This window comes from Pithys albifrons, chromosome 7 (genome assembly GCF_047495875.1).
Source record: "Pithys albifrons albifrons isolate INPA30051 chromosome 7, PitAlb_v1, whole genome shotgun sequence".
NCBI lineage: Eukaryota > Metazoa > Chordata > Aves > Passeriformes > Thamnophilidae > Pithys > Pithys albifrons.
The window spans coordinates 58418761-58446236 of record NC_092464.1 but is presented as its reverse complement, the minus strand read 5'-3'; the positions used below and the strand labels follow the sequence as shown (position 1 = coordinate 58446236).

Sequence of the window (27476 nt, the reverse complement as noted above, 5' to 3'; positions counted from 1 at the left end):
GGGAGGGGCCCAGAACTGGACACAGCACTCAAAGTGTGGCCTCAGCAGTGCCCAGTGCAGAGGGACAATCCCTGTCCTGGTCCTGCTGGCCACATTATTCCTGACACTGGCCAGATGCCTTTGGCCTTCTTGTCCCCCTGGGCACACTGACTCATATCCAGCCACTCTCCAGCAGCAGCCCCAAGTCCCTTCCTGCTGAGCAGCTCTCAAGCCACACTGCCCACAGCCTGGAGTATTCCATGGGGTTGTTGTGACCCAAGGTCAGGATCTGACTCTTGGCCTTATCAATCCAGCTTCTCCACATCCCTCGGCAGAGCCTTCCTGCCCTCCAGCAGACCCACAATCACAGTCACCTTGGTGTTGTCCACAAATTTACTGAGGGTGCACTCCATCTCCTTGTCCAGATCCTCAATAATGATGTTAAACAGGACCAGCCCCAACACTGAGCCCTGGGGAACCCCATTAGTGACCAGCCCCACCTGGATTTAGTTCCATTCCCACCACTCTCTGGGCCATCAGACAGTTTTTCACCCAGCAAACAGTTCCCTCATCCCAGCCATGAGCAGCCACTTTCTGCAGGAGATGCTGTGGGAGGTGGTGCCAAAGGCTGTACTGAATTCCAGAGAGACACATCCACAGCCTTTCCCTCATCTCCTGAGTGGGTCATTTTGTCATAGAAGGGGATCAGTATGGTCATGCAGGATCTGCCTTTCCCAAACCCACAGTGACTGACCCTTATTCCTTGGGTTCCTTCACGTGCCGTGTGATGGCACTCAGGATGATCTGCTCCATGGATTAACCCGGTACTGAGCTCGGGCTGACAGGTCTGGAGTTGTTCAGGTCCTTCTGGCCCTGTCTGCAAATGGGCATCACAGTTTATCAGCTGGGACTTCTCCGGTTCACCAGGAGTGCTGGGCAATGAGTGAAAGTGGCTTGGCCAGCTCTTTCTCCAGCTCCCACAGTACCCTCAGGTGCATCCCATGTGGGCAGGGACTTGTGGGGGTCTCATTGGCAGAGCAGGTCACTCACATTTTCCTCCTGGATTGCAGGGGCTTCATTCAGACTCCCATCACCAACTTCTTGTCAGGGAACTTGGGTATCCAAAAGACAACTAAGTTTTGGTGTTAAACACCACGGCAAAGAAGACATTCATTCTCTCAGCCATTTCCTCCTGCCCTGACCCTGTGCTGCCTCTGCATCCAGCAAAGGATGGAGACTCTCCTGAGCCCTCCTTTTGCTGCCCATGGATTCAGAGACACATTTTTTGCTGTCTTTAACTGCAGTGGCCAAATTCAGTTCCAGTTTGTCTTTGACCCTTCACATTTTAACCCTCCATAACTTCACCATATCCTTGTGGTGCCCCCATGATTTCTGTCCCTCTTTCAAGAGGCGATACACTCTCTTTTATTCCCTGACATCCAACCCATGGTCTGTGTTTCACCAGGCCACACTTTTTGCCCCCTGGCTTGTCTCAGGCCACAGAGGCACAGCTCCTGGAGCTTTGAGATTTCCTTCTTAAAACACCTGCATCCATCCTGCACTCCTTTCTCCTTCAGGACTGACTCCCAGGGGACTCCATCCATCAGTTTCCCAAACTGGCCGAAGTCTGTCGGCTGTCAATCCAAGGTGTCAGCTCTGCTGGTGCCTCTCCTTTCTTCACCCACAATGGAAATCCCCATTATTTCATGGTCTCTGTGCCCATGAAATGTGCCAAGAGATCCCTGATCACCACATCACCCACCAGACACAGAATCACAGAATGCTTTGGGTCATAAGTGACCTTAAAGAGCTTCTCATTCCAACCCCAGGGGCAGGAACACCTTTGACTAGACCAGGTTGCTCAGAGCCACATTCTGATTGGCCTTGAACAACTTCTAGTGATGGAGCAGCCAGAACTTCTCTGAACAACCTGTGCCAGGGCCTCACCACCCTCACCATAAAGAATTTCTTACCAATATCTCATCTAACCCTTCTTTCTATCAGTGTGAAGCCATTTCCCCTTGTCCTGTCACTCCAGGCCTCCGTAAATACTCTCTCTGCATCTTTCTTCTTGGTTGCATTCAGGTCCTGGAAGGTCACAATTAGGTCACTCCAAGGCCTTCTCTTCTCCAGGCTGTACAATCCCAATTCTCTCAGCCTTCCCTCATGGCAGAGCTGCTCCATCCCTCTGATCATCCTGGTGGAATCCCCTGGACTCGCTCCAACAGCTCCATGTCCTTGCTGTGCTGGGACCCCAGAGCTGGAGGCAGCTCTGCAGGTGGGGCAACATCCAACCAGGTGTGTTCCAGCAAGGACAGTGTGGAACCTCCTGGAAACAAAGGGCCATTGTGACACCACAGAACCTTCTGGAACTCAAGGGATATTATGAGATGACAGACCCTCATGGAATCATAGGGCAATTGTGACAAATGGGGCCTCAGGGATCCAGAGGAACCCTGAGATATTTTGGAACCTCCAGGAATGAAGGGGCCTTTGTGACACTGCAGAGGGTTATGGAGCCCAAACTACCCTGGGGCCGCTGCTGAACACCATGGAATCAAAAGTCCATTGTGATACTGCAGGGGTTAATGGAACTGAAAGAACCCTGGAAAACTGGAACCTCCTGCAATCAAGGGGCCATTTTGACACTGAAGAGCCTTGTGGAGCCAAAGGGACCCCGGGGCACTGTGGAATCTCATGGAACCAAGGGGCCTTTGTGACTTGTGGGGACTTCTGGAACCAAAGGAACCTCAAGACATTTTGGAACCTCATAGCATCAAGGGGCCATTGTGGCACTGCAGAGGCTTATGGACCATGACAGGATGTTCTGCCCTGATCAGGCCCAGAATCCACTCAGAGAATGCAAACAATGCAGGCTCTCTGTGCTGAGTTACTGCTGGCACCAAGGGGCTGTTTGGGTGTTGAATTCTGCTAAAACCAGCCTGGGGCACTAAACTGCAAATGCACATCCTGCTTTTTGGAACAGGATCTGACAGATAAGCTGCTCACTGGCCTGGAAATTTGTGACTACCAATCCCTCACTGTATAGCTCTAAAAGCTCAGTCCAACTTCCATATGGCAGATCCTTTCACAGACTGTCTTGAAGTGTGTGGAGCTTCTCCCATGAAGCAGGGACGGCTCTTCATGGTCACTGCCCAGGGGTTAAGGGAAGGAGAGAGATCTGCCCTCTTTAGTTGTGTGAGAGTTACATCACTCACTGCTTAATGATAGTTTCTTTTTGCTGGTTTCAATACAACTGTTTTAAATAACTGCTTTGACACTAGGTGATTTTTAGCTTTTCCACTGGATAGTACATATTTAAGTAAATTATTAAGATCTTTCATCTGTTCACTTGTCTGTTCTTTTTTCTACTCATTTCCCATAATAAGTAATTCATTTTACATAAGTATATCTGATTTGCCATCACTAAAACCTGTGGGGAAAAGTGATTCAATCACACCTCTATAATTTACACTGCAGTGTAACTCTGAGGCTAAGATTGGATCCAGTCACACCAGGCTCCTCTCTGAGAAGGAGTTTAGAAAGCAAGAGGTCCTTTCTGCCCCTCACAGCTCAATGAGGCAGCTTCTCCAGTAAATGTTATCTGAGATTTCTATTTCCACCATCACCCCATGAGGTTCCACGGAGTCCCAAAGTTCTTTTGGTTCTCTGAGTCCCTGCAGGGTCCAGATGACCCTTTGATTCCATGAGGTTCTGCAGACAAACAATGATCCCTTTGGATCAGTAAGACTCTTCAGTGTCACACGGGGCCATTCATTCCATGAGGTTCCACAGTGTCACACTGGTCCCTTGTGCTCCACAAGACCCTGCACTGTTATAATGGCCCCCTAAATCCATGAGATTCCACAGTGACCCCATGATTCCATGAGGTTCTGCAGTGTCACAATGTCCCTTTTTTTCCATCAGGATCTGAAGAGTCACAATGACCCTTTGATTCCATGAGGTTGCACAGAGTGACAATGATCCCTTTGGATCAATGAGACTCTGCTGTGTCACAATTCCGTGAGGTTCCACAGTGTCACGCTGGTCCCTTGTGCTCCACAAGGCCCTGCACTGTGACAAAGGTCCCTTTAATCCATGAGATTCCACAGAGACCTCGTGATTCCACAAGGTCCTGTGTCGGGGTAAGGTTGATTTATGGCGGTCAGAGGAGGCAGAGACAAACCCAGGCAGCAGTTAAATGAGAAGGCTTACACTGAAGACAAAGGACTTTATTTTCAGTTACAGCTTTACTTTTATCTACTTTCTTCCACAGCAAGTCATCTCAGAACTGGTCAGTCAGCTCAGTTAAGCATCCATGGAAACATTCTACTGGCCAAAAGGTCTCCTGCAAACTTCTTTCATTCAAGAATACACTCTGAACTGTTCCACATCAATCTCTTAATCAATTACCTCAGACATTAGGGGGTCCACAGACACACTGAGTTAAACCCCCTAGTCCTGCAGTGTCACAGTGGTGGTTTCAGAGATGGTGGAGCTTTTCTTTTGTGGTCAGAAGTAGAATGAGAAAGAAATAATGTCACCAAGGGCAGCTGGGAAGAAAGAGCAAGGGAGGAGGGAGAGATGTCAGTGCAGGAAGGGGCAGCGAGGTGGGGCAGCCGGGGGATGCCGACAGCCTGCAGGGAAAGGGGCAGGGCATGGACACCGTAGGACAGCCTGGGCTGGAGAGGAGACAGGGATGTGCAGAAGCTGAAAGGCCCCAAGAGAGCCAAGTTGTGCAGGCCTTTGACCATGGCTGCTGTGTGTGCCCCTGATGGCATGAGGAGACAAGTGAGCCTTGCAGCCCTGGGGCCTCATTGCCTCCTTGTCCCTGCTCAGCAGCCTGGGAGGTGCCACCCCATTCTCCTGTCCCTGGTATTCCACATCCCACAGCCCAGTGCTCAAGGAAGAGCCCTGAGGAATGAGGGAGAGACAGGATCTCCCTTCCCAGGGCTGGGGGTCACGGCTGTGACCTTTGGGTTAATGAAATACTTCTTACTTTCCTCAGCATCAGAATGAGCTTTCTTTCCTAGTCCATATTTGTCATCATTGTCTCTTTGTTTTCTGACTGGAATCTGTGGACACTTTCTCAGTTATGTCCCTCAGAGAGACCCATTAAGAACAAAAGAAACTTTAAAGTTTGATTCTGACTTTGCTTTCTCAAGAGGTTCCCGCAAATTTCCTCAGGGTCTGATGTTCAGGGACTCAGCACCAAACCCCCCAGAGGGCCATTAAATGCCCTGGGCTGTTGCTGTGCTGCTGAGCTGGGCCGGGCTCCTGGCACACAGGGAGCTCCTGGCAAGCGGGCAGCGCTGCAGAGAGACAGCTCTGCCCAGGAGCAGCTCCTGTGCACAGCCCAGCAGGGCTCAGGGCACTGCCTGCACACACCGAGAGCAGAAAAGCAGGGCAGAGAGAGGTTACACACAGTCTGGGGTGTGAGGAAAGTTGAGAGGAAGATCCACAGAAGAGGAATCTTTCCAGGCTTTCACAAGGTAAGTCTGCATGAAGGGCAATGTATGTGCAGTTTGTGGGAAGATCTCCCAACGCTGGCACATCCCACAGCCTGGGGGGTCTCTAAAGTGGGATATCACAGTGTCTCTGTTCTGAAGTTGAGGATGTGCTGCAAAGCAGGGACTCTCTGCTGCACCATCCCAGGGACATCCCAGCAGGGTTCCCTCCTCCTAGGGATGGCTGCATGGTTTGAACCCAGGCTGTGCTACCCAGGCTGCCCCAAACTGTCCTGCAGAGCAGGGTCCTGCACCCCAGGGTGCTGTGCCAGAGCAGAAGCTCTGCCACCCACCAGGGGCAGCTCTCAGCTGGTCTGGGGAGCTCCCTCAGTGCTGGGAGAGAGGTTGTGGGTGGAAAGAGCAAACCCTGGCAGGGCAGGGCAGGGCAGGGCAGGGCAGGTTTATTCAGCTATCAAGTGAGAGTTTCATAGGTGAGGACTGCTTACAGAACCAGAGCACTGCAGGATATTTTCCATGGGATACTTCAAGGGGAAGGTGAAAGGAGGGATTTCTATCAAGCTCTCAAGCCACACATCTGGTTTGAGTTGCAGAGGGAACTCTGGGGATCTGAAAAGTGGCTGAGAACAAGTACCTGGCACTGTTCGTGTCTGTGAGGTGGCACTGCTGGCTCAGGGTGACACTGCCCTGAGTGCCCACCTGGTTCTGCCCTGGCTTCTCCCAGTCGGACCCTCAGTGTGCATTTCCTTTTTCCTTAACTTGCTCATGTTGCTGGGGTTGTTTCCTCCTTCTCTCAGTCAGGTTCACTGGGAATGGGAGTTCAAGCTACAGAGTCAATCACTAATCCTGTGATCCCTCTCAGGCAGGTGGGTCCCTGGCAATGAGACATTCCAATTTTCCTCTGACCTGTGGGGCTGTCAGTAATGAATTCTGTGTGCCTGGAGAATGAGGTGTGTTTCCCAGAATCAAACCCCATTGTCAGGACACTTGGCTCTTCTCTGAGATGTCCTTCCAAGGTGGGAGCTGCCCTCAAGAATGGAAATCACCTTCATAGCACAATTGTGTTACCTGAAATCCCCAGTGCAGAGGGGCAGAGATGCTGTGCCCAACCCAGGAAATGCTGTTGAGTTGGTGAGATGAGCCATGAGTGTCCTTGAGACATTGAGCAAGGCTGAGACATTGAGTGGTCTGTGATGGATCTCTCTGCTCTCAACAGTGTCTGGTGGCATTTCAAATGAAAATGAGAGTGTGATCACTCTCTGTCTGAGGAAGGTCCAAGTCCAGGGCAGCTGGAAGAAGGCAGAGGGACAGAGCAACTCCCCTCACTCTGCACTAAGCCACAGACATGGTCCTGTTTGGGAAGCCCTGCTCTGCTCTTCCTCAGGGCAGCACAAATGCTGAGGGGTTCTGACATCCAGGAGAACTCCACAGGGAAGATGAGGGGAGTCAGAAACAAAACACCTAAACCTCTGAAACTGTCTTCTGGAATCCTGAAATCTTCTCAAAACTGGGAGTGCAGATGCCCATGAGAATTTTTGCTTCAGGAGCAATTTCATCTGACACAGCTGAACACCAGGATGGGCCCTGCCCCCATCATGGCCATCATCCCAGTGGAGCAGAGCAGGGCTGACCCTCACAGCCAGTGGGAAGAGGGGCTGCTCCTCATGGGAAATATAGTGAGCACCAAGCACGGCTCCAGCCATGGATATGAAGCAGTTTCCTGAAATACGAAAAGTGATGGATGTGTGCAGGAGGGAGAGGGGTATTGAGAAATAGTTTAGATTTATCTAAGAAATGTCTACCCTGACTTGCCACGGTTTAGCTCAAAGAATCATGTTCTGACTTCTCCCTGTCTTTTTCCCCATGAACAGGTCCCTGTACCCAGAGGCAGCAGATGACCAACAGCAGCTCCATCAGCCAGTTCCTCCTCCTGCCATTGGCAGACACGCGGCAGCTGCAGCTCCTGCACTTGTGGCTCTTCCTGGGCATCTCCCTGGCTGCCCTCCTGGGCAACGGCCTCATCATCAGCGCCGTAGCCTGCGACCACCACCTGCACACCCCCATGCACTTCTTCCTGCTTAACCTGTCCCTCACAGACCTGGGCTGCATCTGCACCATTGTCCCCAAAGCCATTCACAACTCCCTCTGGGACACCACAACTATCTCCTACATGGGATGTGCTGCACAGCTCTTTTTCTTTGTCTTCTTCATCTCAGCAGAGCTTTATCTCCTCACCATCATGTGCTACGACCGCTACGTTGCCATCTGCAAACCCCTGCACTACGGGACCCTCCTGGGCAGCAGAGCTTGTGCCCACATGGCAGCAGCTGCCTGGGCCAGTGGCTTTCTCAATGCTCTGCTGCACACAGCCAATACATTTTCCCTGCCCCTGTGCCATGGCAATGCCCTGGGCCAGTTCTTCTGTGAAATCCCCCAGATCCTCAAGCTCTCCTGCTCACACTCCTACCTCAGGGAAGTTGGGCTTCTTGTCCTTAGTATCTGTTTAGGTTTTTGTTGTTTCATGTTCATTGTTTTCTCCTATGTGCAGATCTTCAGGGCTGTGCTGAGGATCCCCTCTGAGCAGGGACGGCACAAAGCCTTTTCTACGTGCCTTCCTCACCTGGCCGTGGTCTCCCTTTTTCTCAGCACTAGCACATTTGCATACCTGAAGCCTCCCTCCATCTCATTCCCATCCCTGGATCTGGCCCTTTCAGTTCTGTACTCAGTGGTGCCTCAAACACTGAACCCCCTCATCTACAGCCTGAGGAACCAGGAGCTCAAGGATGCCCTGAGGAAAATGATGACTACATGTTTTTCAGCAGCACTAACCTGCCAGTTTTCTTCTGTACAGTGTTCATAATAAAACTCATGAAAGCTCAACTTGCCTTCCGAGGTTTTTCTTGGTTGTCAATATTTTTTTGCTTTTGCTCATAATGTTGTGCTCAATGAAATTATTTTCTTCGTCCTGTCATCTAAATTACACTCTAGTTCATTTATTTAAGTCTTTACGTCTTTAACTCAGTAATTGTGCCAGCTTTACATTTAAACATAATAAGCACTCTTGCTGTAGCCTTGTGTGTCTGAGGAGATCATTGGAGATCATTGGACTTTTCCTTTGAGACTTTCAGGGACCTACTGTACAGTTCCATGTGTGCAGAGAAGGGCAAAAGAGTCCCAGCACAGCAGCACTGCCAGGGAGCACCAGCACTGGGCCTTTGCTGACCTGCTCTCTTTCCACTTGTACACTCTCCTGCAGAGCCCCTGGGCTGGACTAAGGCCTTGGTCCTCTGCCAGCTGGGACACAGACCTGCTGCATGTCCATCCTGGGCTCACAGGCAGGGACAGGCCATGGGCACTGCTGGGACACAGCTGGGCTCCACAACAGCAGCTCCATCAGGAAAGGGCTTCTCCTTAGCTCAGGACATGCAGCCTTAGGGCTTTTTGCAAAGTCACTCTCAAGAACATGCCAAGGAATAGACTCTATAGAGGCTCCTTGTTTGCTTGTTCTCCAGGGGCTCTAAATCTGAGTGTGAACCACCAAACAGAGCCCTGTAACTGCAGGGGCTACAGCAGGAAACAGGGAAAATGATCTGGTGAGTGTTCTGTGTTACCCTCAGTGAACACACTGCTGCTACCCATGACAACAATAGCAGTAATAAAAGCTGGAACTATAACAATAAACCCCACAAGAAGCACATGAGGTGCACAACACCATTGCTCCATTGCTCACCACTCAGTGCCCAATGCCCAGCCCAGCCCAGACACAGATCAGCCCTTCCTGACCAACCCCCCATTAACACCCTGAGCACGGCCCTGCATCAAAGGGAACATCCCTTGGGCCAGTTGGGCTCAGCTGTCCTGGCCCTGCTCCCTCCCAGTCCTGTGACCCTAAGGAGATAATTGCAGATCTTGATTGTACAAACTTCTCACAAACTCCAAGTCAAAACCAAAACCGAAAGCACCTTGAAAAACCTGCAGGCCCTGAAGCTTCAAGGAGCCCCTCAAGGGCCAATCCTGACAAAGCCTCTCCAGGGACTCACCCCAGCAGAGCCTTGGAGGCCATGACAGTAGGCAGACAAAGGCTCTGGGAGCAGCTCAGGTGCTGAGCAAAGCCTGGGAGGCAGCAGAAAGGCCCAGCCCTGACCTCCAGCTTGGTGAAGGCACATCCTGTCCCTCACACCTTGCTCAGGGCTCTGCTGGGGGCACTGGCATGGGGGTGATGCTGAGGGCAGGACAAGGGGTGACAGTGCCCAGCCTTCCTGGGGCTGTGTCAGGAGGCCACGAGGCCCCAGAGCCTCAGCACAACAGGTCTGCTCACAGCCCTTGGTGGCACAGACGATGCTGTGCCCGAGGGGACAAAGACTTGGGATCTCTTGCACTTCTGGCTCAGTCACTTGATGTCCCTCTGGGAAGGAACAAACCACCTCTCAGAGGTGGGTGACAAACCAGTGCTGGGAATGGTCATTGGGAGGGGCTGGTCTGTGCTGAGTGTCCAAAGATGTCTTTGGTCCCACCAGGCTCTAAAGTGCCTCACGGGCTCCTTGATTCCAGGACATTCTTCAGTGTGCACGGTTCCTTCTTGCTTGCAAAGGTTGTGTCATGTCATGGTGTCCCTTTCATACCAGGAGGTTCTGTGGTGTCACAATGTCCCCGTTGGTTCCAGGAGGTTCCACACCGTCCTTGCTGGAACACACCTGGTTGGATGTTGCCCCACCTGCAGAGCTGCCTCCAGCTCTGGGGTCCCAGCACAGCAAGGACATGGAGCTGTTGGAGCAAGTCCAGAGGAGACCACCAAGATGATCAGAGGGATGGAGCAGCTCTGCCATGAGGGAAGGCTGAGAGAGCTGAGATTGTTCAGCCTGGAGAACAGAAGGTCTTGGGGTGACCTAATTGTGGCCTTCCAGGACCTGAAGGAGACAACAAGAAAGATGGAGAGAGACTGTTTACAAGGGCATGGAGTGACAGGACAAGGGACAATGGCTTCACACTGATAGAGGGAACGGTTAGATGAGATATTAGGAAGAAAATCTTTACTGGGAAAGTGCTGTGGCCCTGGCACAGGTTGCTCAGAGAAGTTCTGGCTGCCCCATCCCCAGAAGTTGTTCAAGGCCAGGGGGGATGATCAACCTCATCTAGGGGAAGGTGTCCCTGCCCATGGCAGGGGATGGGAATTAGATGCTCTTTAAGGTCCTTTCCAACCCAAACCATTCTATGATTCTGTGACTGGTGGGTGATGTGGTGGTCAGGGCAATCTTGGGCACAAAAAATATGAAATAATGGAATTTTCCATTCTGAGTGAAGGAAGAAAGGGGCAGCAGAACAAACAGCTTGGACTGATAGCAGGGAGACTTTGCACTGTTGAAGAGATTGATTGAAGAAGGGTGTTGGGGGTCAGTCCTGAAGCAAAAAGCATTCTCATGGCCAGGCTTTGTGAACAAAGATTTGGGAAGGGCACTACCCACGCTTGCTGCAAGCTGCTGGTGGCTAAAAAGGCCGATACGGGGTAGGCAGGTCCGGTCACAAAAGGCACAGGGGAACGTCTCCTTTGGCCATATTGGCAAGGAACGGTTCTGTCTGCGTTGTCTTTTCTCCTCCAGACTGACTGTGCTGCGTTCCCAAAGGAAGCAGCAGCGTCGTGAATGGTGTGTCTCCATGAATCCTGATTGGAGGCCACAGTGGACCATTGGGGCAGGCAATACGGTCAAGGCTGAGCTGTTGTTTCAGGGAGTCCTTGTATCTCCTCTTCGGGGCTCCTCTCTTGTGGCAGCCGGTGGCGAGTTCTCCATAGAGCACAATCTTCGGGAGGCAGTGGGTGATCCTCCATCCTGGAGACGTGCCCTGCCCAGCACAGCTGCGTTCTCAGCAGCATGGCCTCCATACTGGTGACCCCTGCCTGTTCAGAACAGACACATTGGTCACGTAATCAGACCAGTGGATGTTTAGGATTGAACGGAGGCAGCGCTGATGGAAGCGTTCGAGGAGCCGCAGGTGGTGGCGGTAGATGACCCAGGATTCACACCCATAGAAAAGAGCAGACAGTACAATGGCTCTGTAGACACTGATCTTTGTACTTTTCTTCAGGTGTTTGTTGGACCAGGCTCTTCTATGGAGTTTTCAGAAGGCTCTGTAAGCCATTGATGGCCTGTTGTCTGTCTCTTTGTCAATCTTACTGTCCGAGGAAATGATGCTTCCTGGTAGGGAAACTGCTGGACTGACTTAAGCTCTGATTCGCAAGAGAAGTATTGGGAACAGAACAAAGGATTCCATGTCATTTTCCTTGACCTCAGCAAAGCTTTTGACACTGTGAGCAGAAAAGGGCTGTGGCAGATCTTGGAATGTTTAGGATGTCCCCCCAGGTTTCTCCAAATGATCAATCTGAGGATCATGAGGATCAGTGTGGACAAGTCAGGTCTAGCAATGCACTCTCTGAGCCCTTTCCAATAACCAGTGTTGTGAAACAAGGTTGTGTTCTTGCACCAACTCTATTCACAATCTTCTTCAGCAGGATGCTCCAAAGAGCCACGGCAGAGCTCGATGAAGAAAACGGCATCTCCATCCGATATCGTACCGATGGAAGCCCATTCAGCCTGAGGCGACTGAAGGCCCACACCAAGCCCCTGAATCACCTTGTCCAGAGCTGCTTTTTGCTGACAGTGCCACCCTCGTTGCTCACACAGAAGCAGCTCTGCAGTGCTTCACATCCTGCTTTGCAGAGGCTGCTGAGCTTTTGGGGCTGGAAGGCAGCTTGAAGAATACAAGCTGCACCTCAGGAAGTCTTCCATCAGCCCCACATCACCGCAGGCAAATCAGAGCTCAAGTCAGTCCAGCTGTTTGTTTTCTCTATTGCAAAATTTAAGCCCAGAACTGCTCCAGCAACCCTCTGTGTGAGCATGTCCTGCAGCACTGTGTATTCCTCCTGCTAATCCCCTGGGAGGGAACTTCTTTGTGATTATTCCATGTCTATTTAGTGGCACATAAACTGCCCATCTTTGTGGCTCTTAGGGCTTAGTTATGTTATTATAAGCCAGTAATAGAGCATAGAATGAACTTGTGTAAAGCAAAGAAACATCAAGTTTGGCCAGTCTGGCCTTCCCCACCTCCTCTTTCCCACCTGTGTCCATCCCCCACCCAGACATGGGGCTTTTCCCATGGGTTTGGCTCCAGACTCCAGCACTGGGACCATTTTGGGGCCAAGCAAATTTGGGGATGGGTTTATTCTCTTCATTTCCCCACATTTCCCACTCTGGTGCTGGCACAGAGTTCAAGCCCAGTTCTCACCAGTTCACCCCTGGTGCTTCTGATGGTCAGTGAAACTTCCAGGGCCTTGTACCTTTCCTGGCTTGTGGTCCAGTTGCCCTCAGCCTCCAAAAAGTATCAGCATTTTCCTTGGAAACCAGGCCACATGTCTGGGCACACACAGCAGAATTCCAGTTGAGGGAAATGGCATCTCCAAGGAATGAAATAGAGAAAGCTGAGGGAGACACATGGGCAGCCTGAAAAAGCAGGAAAATGGGATTAATTTACTGGGGTTTTTCCTTGCAGCTGCAAGACAGAAACGGGGGATGATAATCTTGTGATGGAGTGAGGAGCAGATGCCTGGACCACAGTTTAGGGCAAAAAGGGAGTCACCCCAAAGGGTGCTTTGCCTGGTGAGCCTGCCTTGATGCTGGGGAAATCCTGGGATTCTCCCATCCCCTAAAATGGAAGTGCCTGGCCCGGATCCTCCCCACGGGGGTGCCTGGGCGGGACTCACCAGTCAGGGCCACAGCCAGGCTGAAGCTGAGGCTTCCCAGGAACACACTCAGAGGGAGAAGAACACGCACCGGGTGGGATGTTTGCCAGTCTGACCCTGGGGAAGGGAAGAGCAGAACAAGGCTGGGCTGGGTCCTCTTTCCTCTGCTTTGGCCTCCCATGCTGGATCCTCAGTCCATCCTGAGCCCCATCCAGGACAGGGACCCTCTTGGGGCTCAGGAGGGCAAAAGAGCTGAGGCAGGTCCTTCACAGGCACCAAGGTGTGTCTGAGGACCTGGAGATGAATCTTGAGCCTCCAGAGGTGACCACAGCCTGGAATTTGAGTGCTCCACACCAATCCCAGGGCTCCATCCCCATCCCACTGGTGCTTCCCAAGAGAGAGATGCTCTTCCCACCCCCTGCCCTCCCCCAGGGCATTGGTTTTCCCAGCATTGCCCCACTTGGACTGTTCCTCTGGATCACTGGAGGGGTTCAACGCTTCCTCTTGGCCTGAACAATTTGTCTCCTGGGTTTCTTTTCCCTTTGTGGCAGAGAAGCCTCAGAGCCCAGGGCTGGCGTTCCCGGCCCCTGCAGGTGAATCCTCTGGGGCGCCTGTGCCAAGGCAGAGGCTGAGGAGACCTGCAGGCAGCCGAGCCCCCGTGTGTGCCACATCCCATGGAGCCAGCACAGCCTGGCTGGGGCTCTGCAGCCCCTGGGCTGGAGGGGCAAGAGGCACCTCGGGAAGCCCTGGCAGGGCAGGGTTTGCCCTGAGCTGAACAGGCATTGCCGGGAGGAGGTGGCAGAAAGAATAGAGGGAGGGGAAAAGGCAGGGGAGGGAAAGAGAGGGGAGGGAGAGAGATTGAAAAAGATCAAGAGGCAAAAAAGACAAAGAGAGAATAAAAAAAGACAAGTTTAAATTTTAAATAAATAGAGAAGTCACTGTCTGCTCACAGTTCAAAGGGAGCTGAAGTGTTTGCGAGGGCACAGGAGCTTGTTCAGGGTCAGGAGCTGCTTTTTCCAAGAAGAAGGAAACACCTGGAAGGATCAGAGCAAAGTTTGTGCTTTGAGACCCCTTTCCCAGAACCTGCAGGAGGGAAAGAGCTGCGCCTGAAATAACAAGTGTTCTTTTGAGCTTTAATGTCTCGTAGCTGCCTGCAAGTTTGTTTAGCTTTGTTTGCCAAGATGTAGAAATGGTAAAAAGCTTTGCCAGTTGGTGCTGGATTTGTGAAGCAGCCCCGGGCCAGCTCTGCAGTAACAAAGAATCGATGTCTGTCCCGAGAGTGTCACTCTCGGCCTGTCACACCCGGGAAGGAACGCGATGTTTGCGGCCACCCCCGAGGCACAAACTCGCTCTGAGCCCGCCGGGGGGTCCGCGGGAAGGAGCGGGCGGGGAGCCGCTCCCTGTGCGGGATCTGGGGAGGGGACACGGGGGGACACGGGAGGATACGGAGGGGACACAGGGGGATACGGGGGGGAACAGGGGAACACAGCCCCTGAGGAGGGGACTCGGGGGGACACTGGGACCGAGCCCCCCAAGTCCCGCTTCTGCCCCCCCCACCTGCAGCGAGCCCCGAGCCCCAGCAGGGCTGCAGTCCCCAAACCAGCTGGAACCTGGGGGTGGGAGGGCAGCCCTGAAGCCAGGCTTGCTATAGTGGGACTTGCTGAGAGCGACTTAGAAGGGTTTGTTCATAAGGAACTGGCCTGAATCCTGCGAAAAGACAAATGTTTTCTATCTGTTTTTTCTATTGAAGATACGCAGGAGACAGGAATTTCTGAACAAACTGCACAAATACCATAAAACATATATTTATTTAACAATGCAAAGTTTAGATAAAGAAAACCTTGAAGAAGATTAATCCTACAGCTGTGAGAAATAAAACAAAAGACCTCTCTGTGACGGAGGCTGCAACCAGTAAACTATGTCTAGTTAGAAAAGAAATGCATAGACACAAGACATTCAGTCTTTTAACCATTTGCCTAAGCCCTAAAAATGTGTGTCTCAGGTGATTCACAAGATGTTTGTGTAGCTTGGAAGGATGTGCAGTGATTGATGTCACTCAGATGGATCTGCACCACAGAATGTCCGGTGTCCTCACTGAAATTCCCCTCCTAAACCGGCCCAAATTTGACTCCTGGGGAGCTGCATCGTGTCAGACACAGCCCCTGAGCCTGCCCACGGTGTCAATAAAGGCACTTTGGCTCACAGTGCGGCCCTGGGTGGGTTGCTGTGACTCAGCCCCACAAACCAGGGCTGTGCCCTCGGGCGCTCGGAGCTGCACCAGGGGGATAAAGGCTCCCCGGTCCCCCCGGTGCCCCCAGCAGCGGCTCTGCCCCCCAGAGCGGGGCTGTGTCCCAGACCCCACGGCCCATCCCGGGCTTGGGGCTGAGCGCGGAGCAGGCGCTGAGCTGCTGGATCTGTCTCGGGGCTCAGAGGGACAAGGGGGTGTCACACCAGTGGCACAAACAAGAGATGAGTGGTGTGTGTCAGTCCCTCCCCCTCGCTCTGTCCCTCCCCACTGCAGCCTTTCTGCCAAAGCCCCGAGGATGCTGTGCCAGGCCCTCCGTCCCACGGCCTGGGATAAGGGATATTCCAGCCCCTCCTGGGCTTTCCTGCACTGAAAGAGCCGCACTTGGGGGGTCTCTGCTGCCCCACGTCACCCAAAGAGCTGCCCCCAGGGCCGCAGTTTGGGGCAGGACTGAGGGCTCAGGGACTGCCAGAGCAGATCTGAGCTGGGAGGGATGCACAGACAGAGACTCACATGTGGGAGTATCCCAATAGAAACGAATTATTCCAAAAAATATCCCTGAATTCATTCCACAGTAACTCTGATCCCTCCCCCAATATAGGAATTCTCCCAGAATAACTGAAACCTCCTGGACTACCTGATTCTTCCCAAAAAGAACTTTCATTCTTCCCCAAATACTCCAAAAATACCTGAGGTCTCCCAGATTTTTCTGAATTGTTCCAAAATACCACTGAACTCCCCCCAAATCCCCTGAACTCTCAAAGAACTCTCAATCCTCCAGAAATACATCAAATCTCACCAAATACTTCTCAATTAGCTGCACCCCCTTAAACTGCCACAAAACATGCAAAGACCCCCCAAACACACTCAGAGCCCACCAAAGTCCCCACCAAACCCCCTTCTGGGGGGACCTTTCAGGGCACTGGTGGTGCTGGGACCCTCCTGGCTGTGGGTGAGGAGCTCTTGGGTGAGCAGGGTGGGGGGTGGGAGGAGTGGATGGTGGGAAAGGTCTGAGGGGAAGGGGATAAAAGGGGTGGTTGGATTCCCACAGTGAGCGAGAGGGGAGTGGGACCCCTCTGAAAACAGAGGGGGCTGGAAACTGAGGACTGGGGACAATGGGAAAAGGGATGGGAGAGGTCAGAAAAGTGGGAAAAAAGGGAGGGTTGGACCCCCAAAACTGATCAGGAGGTGGATGGACACTGGGGGGATTAGCTGCAAAGGGCGGGAGAAGAGGGAAAGTGTGAGCTGTGACCAGCAAACTGATCTTGGTGGGGGGGGCTGGGGATTGAGGGGACAATGGGAAAAGGGAGGAATAGGCAGAAGGGTGAAAAATGGGGATTGGGCTGACAGGATGGACAGTCCCATGGGGGTCTTTGGGCAGAGGGGGGATTGGAAAAGGGGGCTCTGGGGTGGCTCCCTGAGCTCCCAACCTGTGTGGGGTGCTGGGGCTGCTGGAGGGCGGGGGGGCACCCTGGGGCAGGGGAATAATGGAAGGCTTAGGGTTTATTTATTATTACAAGTGATCAGATAAAAGATGTCAATCAAAATCATTTACTACAAAATATAAATGCTAAACCTACCAGCAGTATAGTGTGAGACAGGACAGTGCACCATCCTAGAGCAACTGATGAAGCAATTCTACTAAAGCTATCACAAAAGAAAGAATTATTAAGTAGAGATTAATGGAACACACCCAGCCCAAGGGACCTGGGGAGATCTCTGCTCTCAGCCTTGAGGAGTGACCTTGGTGGGGGTTCCCACCCTAAGGGAGGAATCTCCACACACACACCCCAAGAAGGGATATGTTGGAAAAACCTGCCCCTGTGAAAGGGGACTGGACCTTTAGAGTATAAAGGGATTGACTGACAGCCATTTGACTCCTGGGGTTGCCTCACCATCAGGATGTTAATCTGGGGTTGAAACCAGAGTGGAGTCCCCTCAGCCAACCACTGATACATTGGCAAACAGGGCATTGTTTGCTTGGACATTCCAATGAGGGATGTCTTGCCACAGGCCTAAAGCCATCAAATCCCCTCATCCCACAGGATTTTCAAGGTCAGGTCTGTGTCCTGATGGATGTTCCTCCCACTCTGTTCACCCAGGTGCCTACAGGGAACCAGGAGGATGAGGAGACCACCAGCCAGGCGTTTTCCCAATGTGAGTCACCAGGAATGTTGGTCACCAAGACTCTACCCAAAGTGGGTTCCCAGGTCTTTACCCAACATGGGTCACCAGGTCTGTGCTCAATGTGGGTCACTGTGGATCATTCAACATTGGTACTCCAATGGGTGATGGAGCTGGAGCAGCAGACGAAGCTCTCCCCGCAGTTGGGGCACTCTGAGGGCTTCCCTTATTGGTGGGTTCGTTGGTGTTTGGTCAAGGTAGAGCTGTCAGTGAAGCTCTTCCCACACTCGCCACACTTGTAGGGCCTCTCCCCAGTGTGGATACGCCGGTGGGTGACGAGGTGGGAGTTTTGTTTGAATCTCTTTCTGCAGTGGGTGCAGCAGAAGGGTCTCTCCTCTGTGTGTGTGCGCTGATGTGAGAAGAGTTGTGAGCTGGTCCTAAAATTCTTTCCGCACTCCGAACACTTGTAGGGCTGTTCCCCAGAGTGGATCCTCTGATGGCAGATCAGCTCAGAGCTGCAGCTGCAGCCCTTCCCACATTCCCCACATGTGTACGCCCATTCCCCACTGTGGATCATTTGGTGGCGGATCAGGTGGGAGCTGAAGCTGAAGCTCTTCCCAGATTCCCAGCACTTGTAGCGCTTCTCCCTTGAGTGAAGTCGCTGCTCCATCACTGGGTCGGAGCACCTGCTCAAGCTACAGCCACCTTCGGGGCACTGGGTTGGATTTTCCTCCTCAGAGCACCCAGGTCTAGTTTTGGAGATTCTCCTCCTGGGGTATCTCCGTGGATTTTCCTCCCCACTCACTTCCTGCACCCTGGAGTCGTTGAAAACAGCCTCTGCCAGCAGGTTCTGCCGGGGGGATTTGTCCTCCGTGCTCAGCTCGGGGCCTGGGGCAGGAAGGAACAAGGACAGGCAGGGCATTTGCCTCCGGCCCACAGGGAAGGCCAAGGACATCCCCCCAAACCCGGCCCCGGCAGGACGGCGTCGGCAGCGGGGTTGTCCTGCAGCCGGGGCCATGCTGGGCTGGAAGATGCAGCACAAGAGAGGGGCAAAGGGGCACTGACTTCCTCCTCACCTGACTGGGGGTCCCGGGGCATCTTCCTCCTCCTCCCAGCCTCCTCCTCCATCCTGAGAGGCTTTGGGAAGGAGAAATGATGTTTTCTGGGGAAAAATAAGGTGTGAGTGCCTTGGGTTGGGGGTTCCTCCTCCCAAAGACCATCTCTAGAACTCGTTGAGTTTCCTGTGTCCATATAAATCTCCAAAATTCCAAGATTCAGCCGAGAAAACACTGAAAGGAACTCCTCCTCTCTGGCCTCTCCATTTTGGGGTTCTGGGGGTACCCCCTGTCCTGGCTGCTGGGGGTCTCCTGTCTGTTCAGTGTCCTCCCTCTCCAGGCTGCCGGGGCTCCAGAAACCCCTGCCCGGCCATTCTCAGGTTTCCTGTCCCCACACCCCTTAATTCTGTGAATCCAGGACAACCCTGACACCCCTTTCCCACCCATCCCACATTCCCTTTTCCTTTAACCTGCCATCCCCTGGACTCCCCTTTTAGGGGCACAGGGACCCCCTGGACCCACCAACTCCCTCTCCCCACCCCAGTCCTGCCTGTCCTTCACCTTGGCACCCTCCTGATCGCCCACTCCCCGGCACTGGGATCCCCCTGCACCCCCTTATCCTGCACCAATACTCCCCTGCATACCCTTTCCTGGCCATTCCACCTCTTCCAGCCCCCACACCTCCTGTGCTGTTTTTGTATTTTTCACTCTGGGACCCCTGGAACCCCCACTCCTGAATTTCCCAGACCACAGACTCCCCCTTTTTGGAACACTGGGGGACCCTTTCAATCCCTTTCTCTAGACACTCTGGATCTCCCTACCCCACGATTCCCCTTTCCCCGACCCATGGACCCCCCTTTCCTGGGCACAGATTCCCCTGGACCCTCCATTTCCCTTCTCCAAGCTGCTACATCCCCCCTTCCTTGGACCTCTGGCCCCATGAAAACCCCCTTCCCCAGCTCTGTGTCCTCCCTGCACAACAAAAGATTCAGCCCCAAAAAAGCCTCCCAGAAGTTCCTGCTCTCTGGTCTCTCCACTTTGGGATCTGGGGGGTCTCCCCTAATGGGCTTGCTGGGGGTCCTACAGGTATTGGGGGTCCCCCCTCTCCAGGCTCCCTGTTTTAGTGTCCCAGGGGGGTCTCTGAGCACCCCGAGCAGAGACTCAGGGCAGAAGCCGCCCCTGGGACCCTCGGCATTCCTTCGAGGGGTTTGGAGGGCCCTGGAGTTGTTGTGGGAGGTCTGGGAGGGAGCTTTGGGGGGATCCTGGGATAGTTGGGGTAGGTCTAGAAGCGGTTTGGGGGACCTGGTGTGGTTTGGAGGGACTGGGAGAAAGAATAGGGGGGGTCCTGAAGAGGTTTAGGAGGGTCTGGGTGGGGGTCTGGGAGGAGGTTGAGAGAATTTGTGCAGGTCTGGGTGCCCTAGAAGGGGGTTTGGTGAGTCCTGCGGTGGTTTGAGGGGTCTGGGAGCTGAATTTAGGTGAGTATGGGGGCATTTTAGGGGTCCTGGGCAGTTTAGACGGTCTGGGAGAGGTTTGGGGGGTCTGGGAGGGGTTTAGGAGATCTCTGGGGTGTTTGGGGCGGCCCGGGGTGTTTCAGGGGCTCCGGAGAGTTCAGGAGGGGATGTGGGGCGTCCTGGGGCTCCAGGGCAGTTTGGGGGGTCCCAGACGGTGGGTTAGGGGGGTCTCAGGGGCATTTTCGGGGGGGATTTGGGGCGTTCTGAGGCGCATCCCGGGGTGGGGGGAGGGGCTTACCCGGCTCCTTCACCGTCACGGCCAACACGGCCCCGGGGGGGTCCCGGGAGGTCTGTGGGGGGTGGGTGGGCGGTGAGGGACCCCCAAAACCCGCCCCGAGTCCCCGAATGCCCCCGAAATGCTCCCAAATTTTCAGAAATTAGCCAAACTCGCCGCCATTGCTCAACTCTCCAGCAGTGCCGTCCAGTCCCGCCCTCCGTCTGCGCCGCCTCTGATTGGGATGCAGCGGGCGGTGGCGGTTCATGGAGTCCAGCACTACATCTCCCGTCAAGCACCGCGCCCCTGCTCTGGCCAATCACAGACGGGACTACAACTCCCGCCCCCCCGCGCCCAATCGGGTCGGTCCCACCCCCGTTGCAGCCCCCCAAGTGTCCCCCGGACCCCAAACTGCACCAGAAGGGCCCCAGGACCCCCAAGTGCTCCTCCAATACCCACTCAGGACACCCAGATCACCTCTCCGGACCCCCAAGTGACCCCCAAGTTCATCCAGGACTTACAAGTGACCCCTAAAATCCTCTTTGGACCCCCAGATTCTGTCCCTGGAAACTCGAGTGACCCCCAAGGGTCCCCTCGGACACCCAAGTTCTTTCCCAGTGCCCCATAAATGCCCCTCACACCCCAATGGGACCCCCAAGTGCCCCCCAAGTGCCTTCCAGTCCCCCAAATCCACCCCAACCTCCCCAAAGCTCCCCAGCCCCCCCTTCCCATGGGCCCTTCCCGGGATTTGGGGCTCCAAAGGGACATTTGGGGGTTGAGGGGGATTTGGGGTCACTTGGGGGGCTGGTGAGTTGGGGAAGGGATTTTCTGTGGATTTGAGGGCATTCAGAGTGGAATTCAGTGGATTTGAGGTGAAATTAGGAGAGGTTGGGTGGAATTAAAGGAATTTGGGATGGAATTAAATAATCCTTATGTGAAATTAAGGGGATTTCTGTGGAACCTTCAGGATTTGGAATGAAATACTTGGGATTGTAAGAGGGATCAAGGTATTTTTGAGTGGAGGTCAGAGATTTGGGATGGAATTAGGGATATGTTGGGTAGAAATAAGGAAATTTTGCATGTACTTAAGAAGATTTGAGGTGGAAATAAAGAGAATTGAGAAATTTTAGGTGAAATTAAAGTAATTTTTAGTGAAATATATGGGATTGGGGATATGGGATTGGTATAGATGGAATTAAGGGAACTCTGGGCAAAAATAATGGAGATCTTCAGGAAAATTAAGTGGATTTGGGGGTAAATAAGAGGAGTTTTATGTTGAATTAATAGAATTTTGGGTGGAAGACACAGGAGATCTGGGGCAAAATCAGCAGGACTTTGATGAGTTTATAGAGATATGAGTTGGAATTAAAGCAACTTGGAGTAGAACCATTGTGGTATGAGGTGAAAATCAGGGTAACTTTCGGTGGAATTAAAGGAATTTTGAGGGTAATTATGGGATTTTGAGTGGAATCCTGGGGATTTGGGGTAAAACTGGGGGGATTTGAGGTGAAAGTCCGAGGAGTGTGTTTGTTTTCAATGGTGAAATTTATGAGTTTCAGATTGCTGCAAAAATAGAGGAAAAATCCCTCTTGCCTGTGTTCAGCCAGTTCTCAGAGCAAAGCAGGTCCCAGTTGACTGATGAGGGACATGATGGGGCTGGGGAGGTGTGGAGCAAGGTTGTCCACACTGTCAGACCTCAAGGGATTGCTCTCCAATTAGTCCAAACCTTTTCAGGAGGGAACCTTGGTCAACATCAATCAGAGAATGCTGCAATCACCTCTTCTCTAAAAAGAAAAGTAATTATCCATATCATTTAAAATAGAAATACACATTTGTTAGAAGCTCATTGAAATCTTTCTTCAAAACTGTATTAGGGAAATTACTTAATTAAGTCTCCTTGATTAGAGGGCAAACTCAGAAAGAGCCATGATCTGTTCAGTTTTGCTTTATCTTAACAAGCTCCGTGGTGCATTTGTTGCTCATTCCTTGAACCTCAGGTACTGAGAGGAGATTGCACAAACCTTTCCACCAGTCAAAGTCAGAAGAAAATCACAAAGTATCTCAAAGCACTAATGGGTCCCACTGAGGGCCATTCCCAATACAGGCTCTTCACTGACTGGTAGGAGGAGATAATTGGAAGCTTTGATTGAACAAACCTCTCATAGACTCAGTTTCAAAAGGGAAAGTATCTTAATAAATGTTAAGTCCCTTGAAGCATTAACAAGCCTCACCTTGGGCTGTTACTGACAAAGCCTCTCAAGGGACTAATTAAAGCAGATCATTGCAGGCCGTGATTTCACAAACCTCTCACAGACGGGGTGTCAAAAAGAAGCACCTCAATAAGCTTTGAGTCCCTTGAAGCATTAACAAGCCACACTGAGTGTTAATACTGACTAAGAATCTCAAGGGGCCCGTTACAGCTGATAATTGGAGGCCTTAATTGAACAAACCTCTCAGAAACTCCAAACCAAAAGCAAAAGTCAAAGTACTTTGAAAAACCTGCAGTCCATTGGAGCTTTAAGGAGCCCCTCCAAGGGCCATTCCTGACAAAGCCTCACCAGGGACTCATCCCAGAAGACCCTTGGAGGCCACGACTGCAGGGAGGCAAAGGGTCTGGGCAGCAGCTCAGGTGCTGAGCAAAGCCTGGCTTGGCTGGAGGCAGCAGAGAGGCCCAGCCCTGACCCCCAGCCCAGGGAAGGCACATCCTGTCCCTCACACCTTGATCAGGGCTCTGCTGGGGCACTGGCATGGGGGGTGATGCTGAGGGCAGGACAAGGGGTAACAGTGCCCAGCCTTCCTGGGGCTGTGCCAGAAGGCCACGAGGCACCAGAGCCTCAGCACAACAGGTCTTCTCACAGCCCTTGGTGGCAGAGATGATGCTGTGCCTGAGGGGACAAAGACCTGGGATTCCTTGCACTTCTGACCCAGTCACTTGATGTCCCTCTGGGAAGGAACAAACCACCTCTCAGAGGTGGGTGACAAACCAGTGCCTGGAATGGTCATTTGGAGGGGCTGGTCTGTGATGAGTTTCCTGGAGCACCTTGAGCAGAGTGTCCAGAAAACAAGGCCAGTCTGGGCCACTCTCCATGGGAGGCTTTTCCCACTTGTCCCTCTAAACTCACCTCAGTCTCTAACACACACAACTCCTGGCATCCCCTGCCACTCCAGAGATCCAGAGGGTTCTGCACTCCTGTGCCCTGATGCCATCAGTGTGCACTGGGCACCAGTGTCTACTAAAGCTTTACACCTCTGTGGATCTGCTGTGCCAGGCCATCGAATCCACACAGTGCAGTGTGCCTGGTCATCCCTTTCCTCCTCCTGGACAAAGGCAGGGACCCTCTATTCCTGTTCTTGACCAGAATATTCACTGTCTGACCTCTGTGATGCCAGATTAGAAGTCCACTCACAAAGTTCACAGGAGGTGATTTTGGTCCTTTTACATCTGGGAGATCCCTGATTTTCTTCTTGTGTCCCTGCAGCAACTCCATGGACATCCTCCTTGGGTGACCCCTTCTCCACAGCTCTCTCCCCTCTCAGTTCAGCCCCATGGACTGCCAGCTTAAAAGTTTTTTCACCATCCCACTTCCTCCTGTCTCCTTCTCGTCACGCAGAAAGAACCAGAGATCACCACGTGGCCCGTGCTTGGGACTCCCTTTTCCTCTTGCTGGGGCAGGAGAGGACTGATCTCCTGGGCTGCCCCTGAGAGCTGAGCTGCTGGCCCGTGGGGGTGAGGAAGTGCCCAGAGTTTCTTCTGTATTTCAGAGCCAGGAGGGTGCCATCTCCTGGTGTATCCATTTGGGGGGAATACAATGCCATCAGGCTGTTGGAATGTGATCCAGGAGTGCTTTGAACCTCCTCATGGCCATTGTGCAAGGAACACCCTCTGGGTTCTTCAGGGGTATTTTCACTTTTTAGGTCACTATAGATGATTCCCAGCACTGCTAATTCCCTCAAGTACTGGATACCTTCATCTGCAGAGCTCCACTTTCCTTGGTAGTTCCCAACATCTTCCTGAAATGCATCTCTTCCCCTCAGGTTTGAGAAGAGTCATCTCCAGAAACTGTAAATTTCTCCTTCTTTTCCAATTCCTCTTTCAATTTCCTAATCTCTAGCAAAGGAATCTCATCTTTTGGGCTTTATGACCTTGCAACTGCTGACTATCAGCCCCACTATCCCAGCATGGAAGCAGCCAGGTGGAAATCCACTCACCTGGCTGGCAGATGGAATCTTTTCACAAGTTTGAAATTTTTTATGAGTTCCGGGACCAGGTAACTTTGGTTTCCTGTTTTCATTTGTGTCACTCCTTTCAATTTCTTTGTTGAAAGATTGGCTTCTTGACCTGCCCCCTCCCCTCCTGATTCTCTTTCTCTTGTCCTGCCCTCAGCATCCTCCCTCACGCGAATACCCCCAGCAGAGCCCTGAGCAAGGTGTGAAGGACAGGATGTGCCTTCCCTGGGCTGGGAGTCAGGGCTGGACCTTTCTGCTGCCTCCAGCCAAGCCAGGCTTCGCTCAGCACCTGAGCTGCTGCCCAGAGCCTTTGCCTCCCTGCAGTCGTGGCCTCCAAGGGTCTGCTGGGGCAAGTCCCTGGGGAGGCTTTGTCAGGATTGGCCCTTGGGGGGTCCTTAAATCTTCAGCCGACTGCAGGTGTTTTGGGTTTGGATTTTGATTTGGTGTCACTTAGAGGTTTGTGCAATCATGGCCTCCAATAATGTGCTTCAATTAGTCCCTTGAGATTCTTTATCAGTATTGACGCTGAGTAGGGCTCTTCAGTGCTTCAAGATACTTCAGGATTTTAAGGTGTTTTGTGTTTTCTTTTCCACACTGAGTGTCTGAGATGTTTGTACAATCATGGCCTCCAAGGATCTCCTGAGGGTCACAGGACTGGGAGGGAGCAGGGCCAGGACAGCTGAGCCCACTGGCCCAAGGGATGTTCCCTTTGATGCAGGGCCGTGCTCAGGGTGTTAATGGAGGGTTGGTCAGGAAGGGCTGATCTGTGTCTGGGCTGGGCTGGGCATTGGGAACTGAGTGGTGAGCAGTGGAGCAATGGTGTTGTGCACCTCATGTGCTTCTTGTGGGATTTTTTGTTATAGTTCCAGCTTTTATTACTGCTATTGTTGTCATGGGTAGCAGCAGTGTGTTCACTGAGGGTAACACAGAACACTCACCAGATCATTTTCCCTGTTTCCTGCTGTAGCCCCTGCAGTTACAGGGCTCTATTTGCTGGTTCACATGCAGGTTTAGAGCCCCTGGAGAACAAGCAAACAAGGAGTCTCTATAGAACCTCTTCCTTGGCATGTTCTTGAGAGTGACTTTGCAAAAAGCCCTAAGACTGCATGTCCTGAGCTAAGGAGAATCCCTTTCCTGATGGAGCTGCTGTTGTGGAGCCCAGCTGTGTCCCAGCAGTGCCCATGGCCTGTCCCTGCCTGTGAGCCAGGATGGACATGCAGCAGGTCTGTGTCCCAGCTGGCAGAGGACCAAGGCCTTAGTCCAGCTCAGGGGCTCTGCAGGAGAGTGTACAAGTGGAAAGAGAGCAGGTCAGCAAAGGCCCAGTGCTGGTGCTCCCTGGCAGTGCTGCTGTGCTGGGACTCTTTGCCCTTCTCTGCACACATGAAACTGCCCAGTAGGTGCCTGAAAGTCTCAAAGGAAAAATCCTAGATAAGCAAGGCTACTGCAAAAGTTTTTATTTTGTTTAAATAAAAAGATAGCACAATTACTCAATTAAATATTTAAAGAGTCAAATTAAACAATACAGTGATTTAGGTAAGAGGAGGAATAAAATAACTTAATTGAGCACAACATGATGACAAAAAGAACCCACTGACCACTAAGAAAAACCTGGGAAGGAAAGCTGAACCTGTCATGAGTTTTATTGTGAACACTGTACAGAAGAAAACTGGCAGGTTCTTGCTGCTGAGAAGCATCCAGTCATCATTTTCCTCAGGGCATCCTTTAGCTCCTGGTTCCTCAGGCTGTAGATGAGGGGGTTCAGTGCTGGAGGCACCACTGAGTACAGAACTGACAGGGCCAGATCCAGGGATGGGGAGGAGATGAAGTCAGGCTTCAGGTAGGAAAATGTGCCAGTGCTGACAAACAGGGAGACCACGGCCAGGTGAGGGAGGCACGTGGAAAAGGTTTTGTGCCGTCCCTGCTCAGAGGGGATCCTCAGCACAGCCCTGAAGATCTGCACATAGGAGAAAACTATGAAAATGAAACAACCAAAAGCTAAACAGGCACTAACCACAATAAGCCCAACTTCCCTGAGGTAGGAATGTGAGCAGGAGAGCTTGAGGATGTGGGGGATTTCACAAAAGAACTGGCCCAGAGCATTGCCATGGCACAGGGGCAGGGAAAATGTATTGACTGTGTGCAGCAGAGAGTAGAGAAAGCCACTGGCCCAGGCAGCTGCTGCCATGTGGGTACAAGCTCTGCTACCCAGGAGGGTCCCGTAGTGCAGGGGTTTGCAGATGGCAACGTAGCGGTCGTAGCACATGATGGTGAGGAGGGAAAACTCTGTTGTTATGAACAACATAAAAAAAAATAGCTGTGCAGCACATCCTATGTAGGAGATGGTTGTGGTGTCCCAGAGGGAGTTGTGAATGGCTTTGGGGACAGTGGTGCAGATGCAGCCCAGGTCTGTGAGGGACAGGTTGAACAGGAAGAAGTGCATGGGGGTGTGCAGGTGGTGGTCGCAGGCTACGGCGGTGATGATGAGGCCATTGCCCAGGAGGGCAGCCAGGTTGATGCCCAGGAAGAGACACAAGTGCAGGAGCTGCAGCTGCCGCGTGTCTGCCAATGGCAGGAGGAGGAACTGGCTGATGGAGCTGCTGTTGGGCATTTGCTGCCTCGGGGTGCAAGGACCTGTTCATGGAGAAAAAGACAGTGACAAGTCAGGACAGGCTGCTTTTAAGCTAATCTGATGCCATTTCCTGTAGACTTTCTCACTTTGACTCATCCACCCTCGTTTCTACTATGGGGACAACCTTTTCCCAGCTCCCTGACTTGAGCTCCCTTTCTGTTGTCTGGGAGTGCGATGAGCAGACAGGCCTGTGTGTGTGGGCTCTGAAGGAGCCATCCCTGCCCCACTGCAGTGGGTTTGTGGCTATGGTGTAGAGGGACTAGGCTGGATATTCAGAATTTGTCACATGGAATCA

At 52.5% G+C, this 27476-nt stretch overlaps 1 protein-coding gene and 1 pseudogene across 1 annotated transcript; one reads left to right on the top strand and one right to left on the bottom strand.

Moving 5' to 3' along the window:
- The first annotated feature begins 7021 nt into the window (after nucleotides 1-7021).
- On the top strand, nucleotides 7022-8304 carry LOC139674683 (olfactory receptor 14J1-like; annotated as a pseudogene).
- Nucleotides 8305-17771: 9467 nt separating this feature from the next.
- On the bottom strand, nucleotides 17772-27160 carry LOC139674682 (olfactory receptor 14J1-like). Its single transcript, XM_071561288.1, has 3 exons — nucleotides 26210-27160; nucleotides 20350-20401; nucleotides 17772-18433 (listed from the first exon to the last, which is right to left on the bottom strand). The coding sequence occupies exons 1-3, from the start codon at nucleotides 27158-27160 to the stop codon at nucleotides 17772-17774; spliced, it is 1665 nt and encodes a 554-aa protein (XP_071417389.1).
- Nucleotides 27161-27476: the final 316 nt, after the last annotated feature.

What these genes read in the sequence shown, in the direction of transcription:
- LOC139674682 (XM_071561288.1), bottom strand. Translation starts at nt 27,160, where the DNA reads ATGCCCAACAGCAGCTCCATCAGCCAGTTCCTCCTCCTGCCATTGGCA. An exon ending in GAACCTGCCAGTTTTCTTCT is followed by an intron (nt 20,402 to 26,209) that starts GTACAGTGTTCA and finishes CACCCCCCACAG; the next exon opens with ACCTCCCGGGACCCCCCCGG. An exon ending in CGTGACGGTGAAGGAGCCGG is followed by an intron (nt 18,434 to 20,349) that starts GTAAGCCCCTCC and finishes TTCCTGCCCCAG; the next exon opens with GCCCCGAGCTGAGCACGGAG.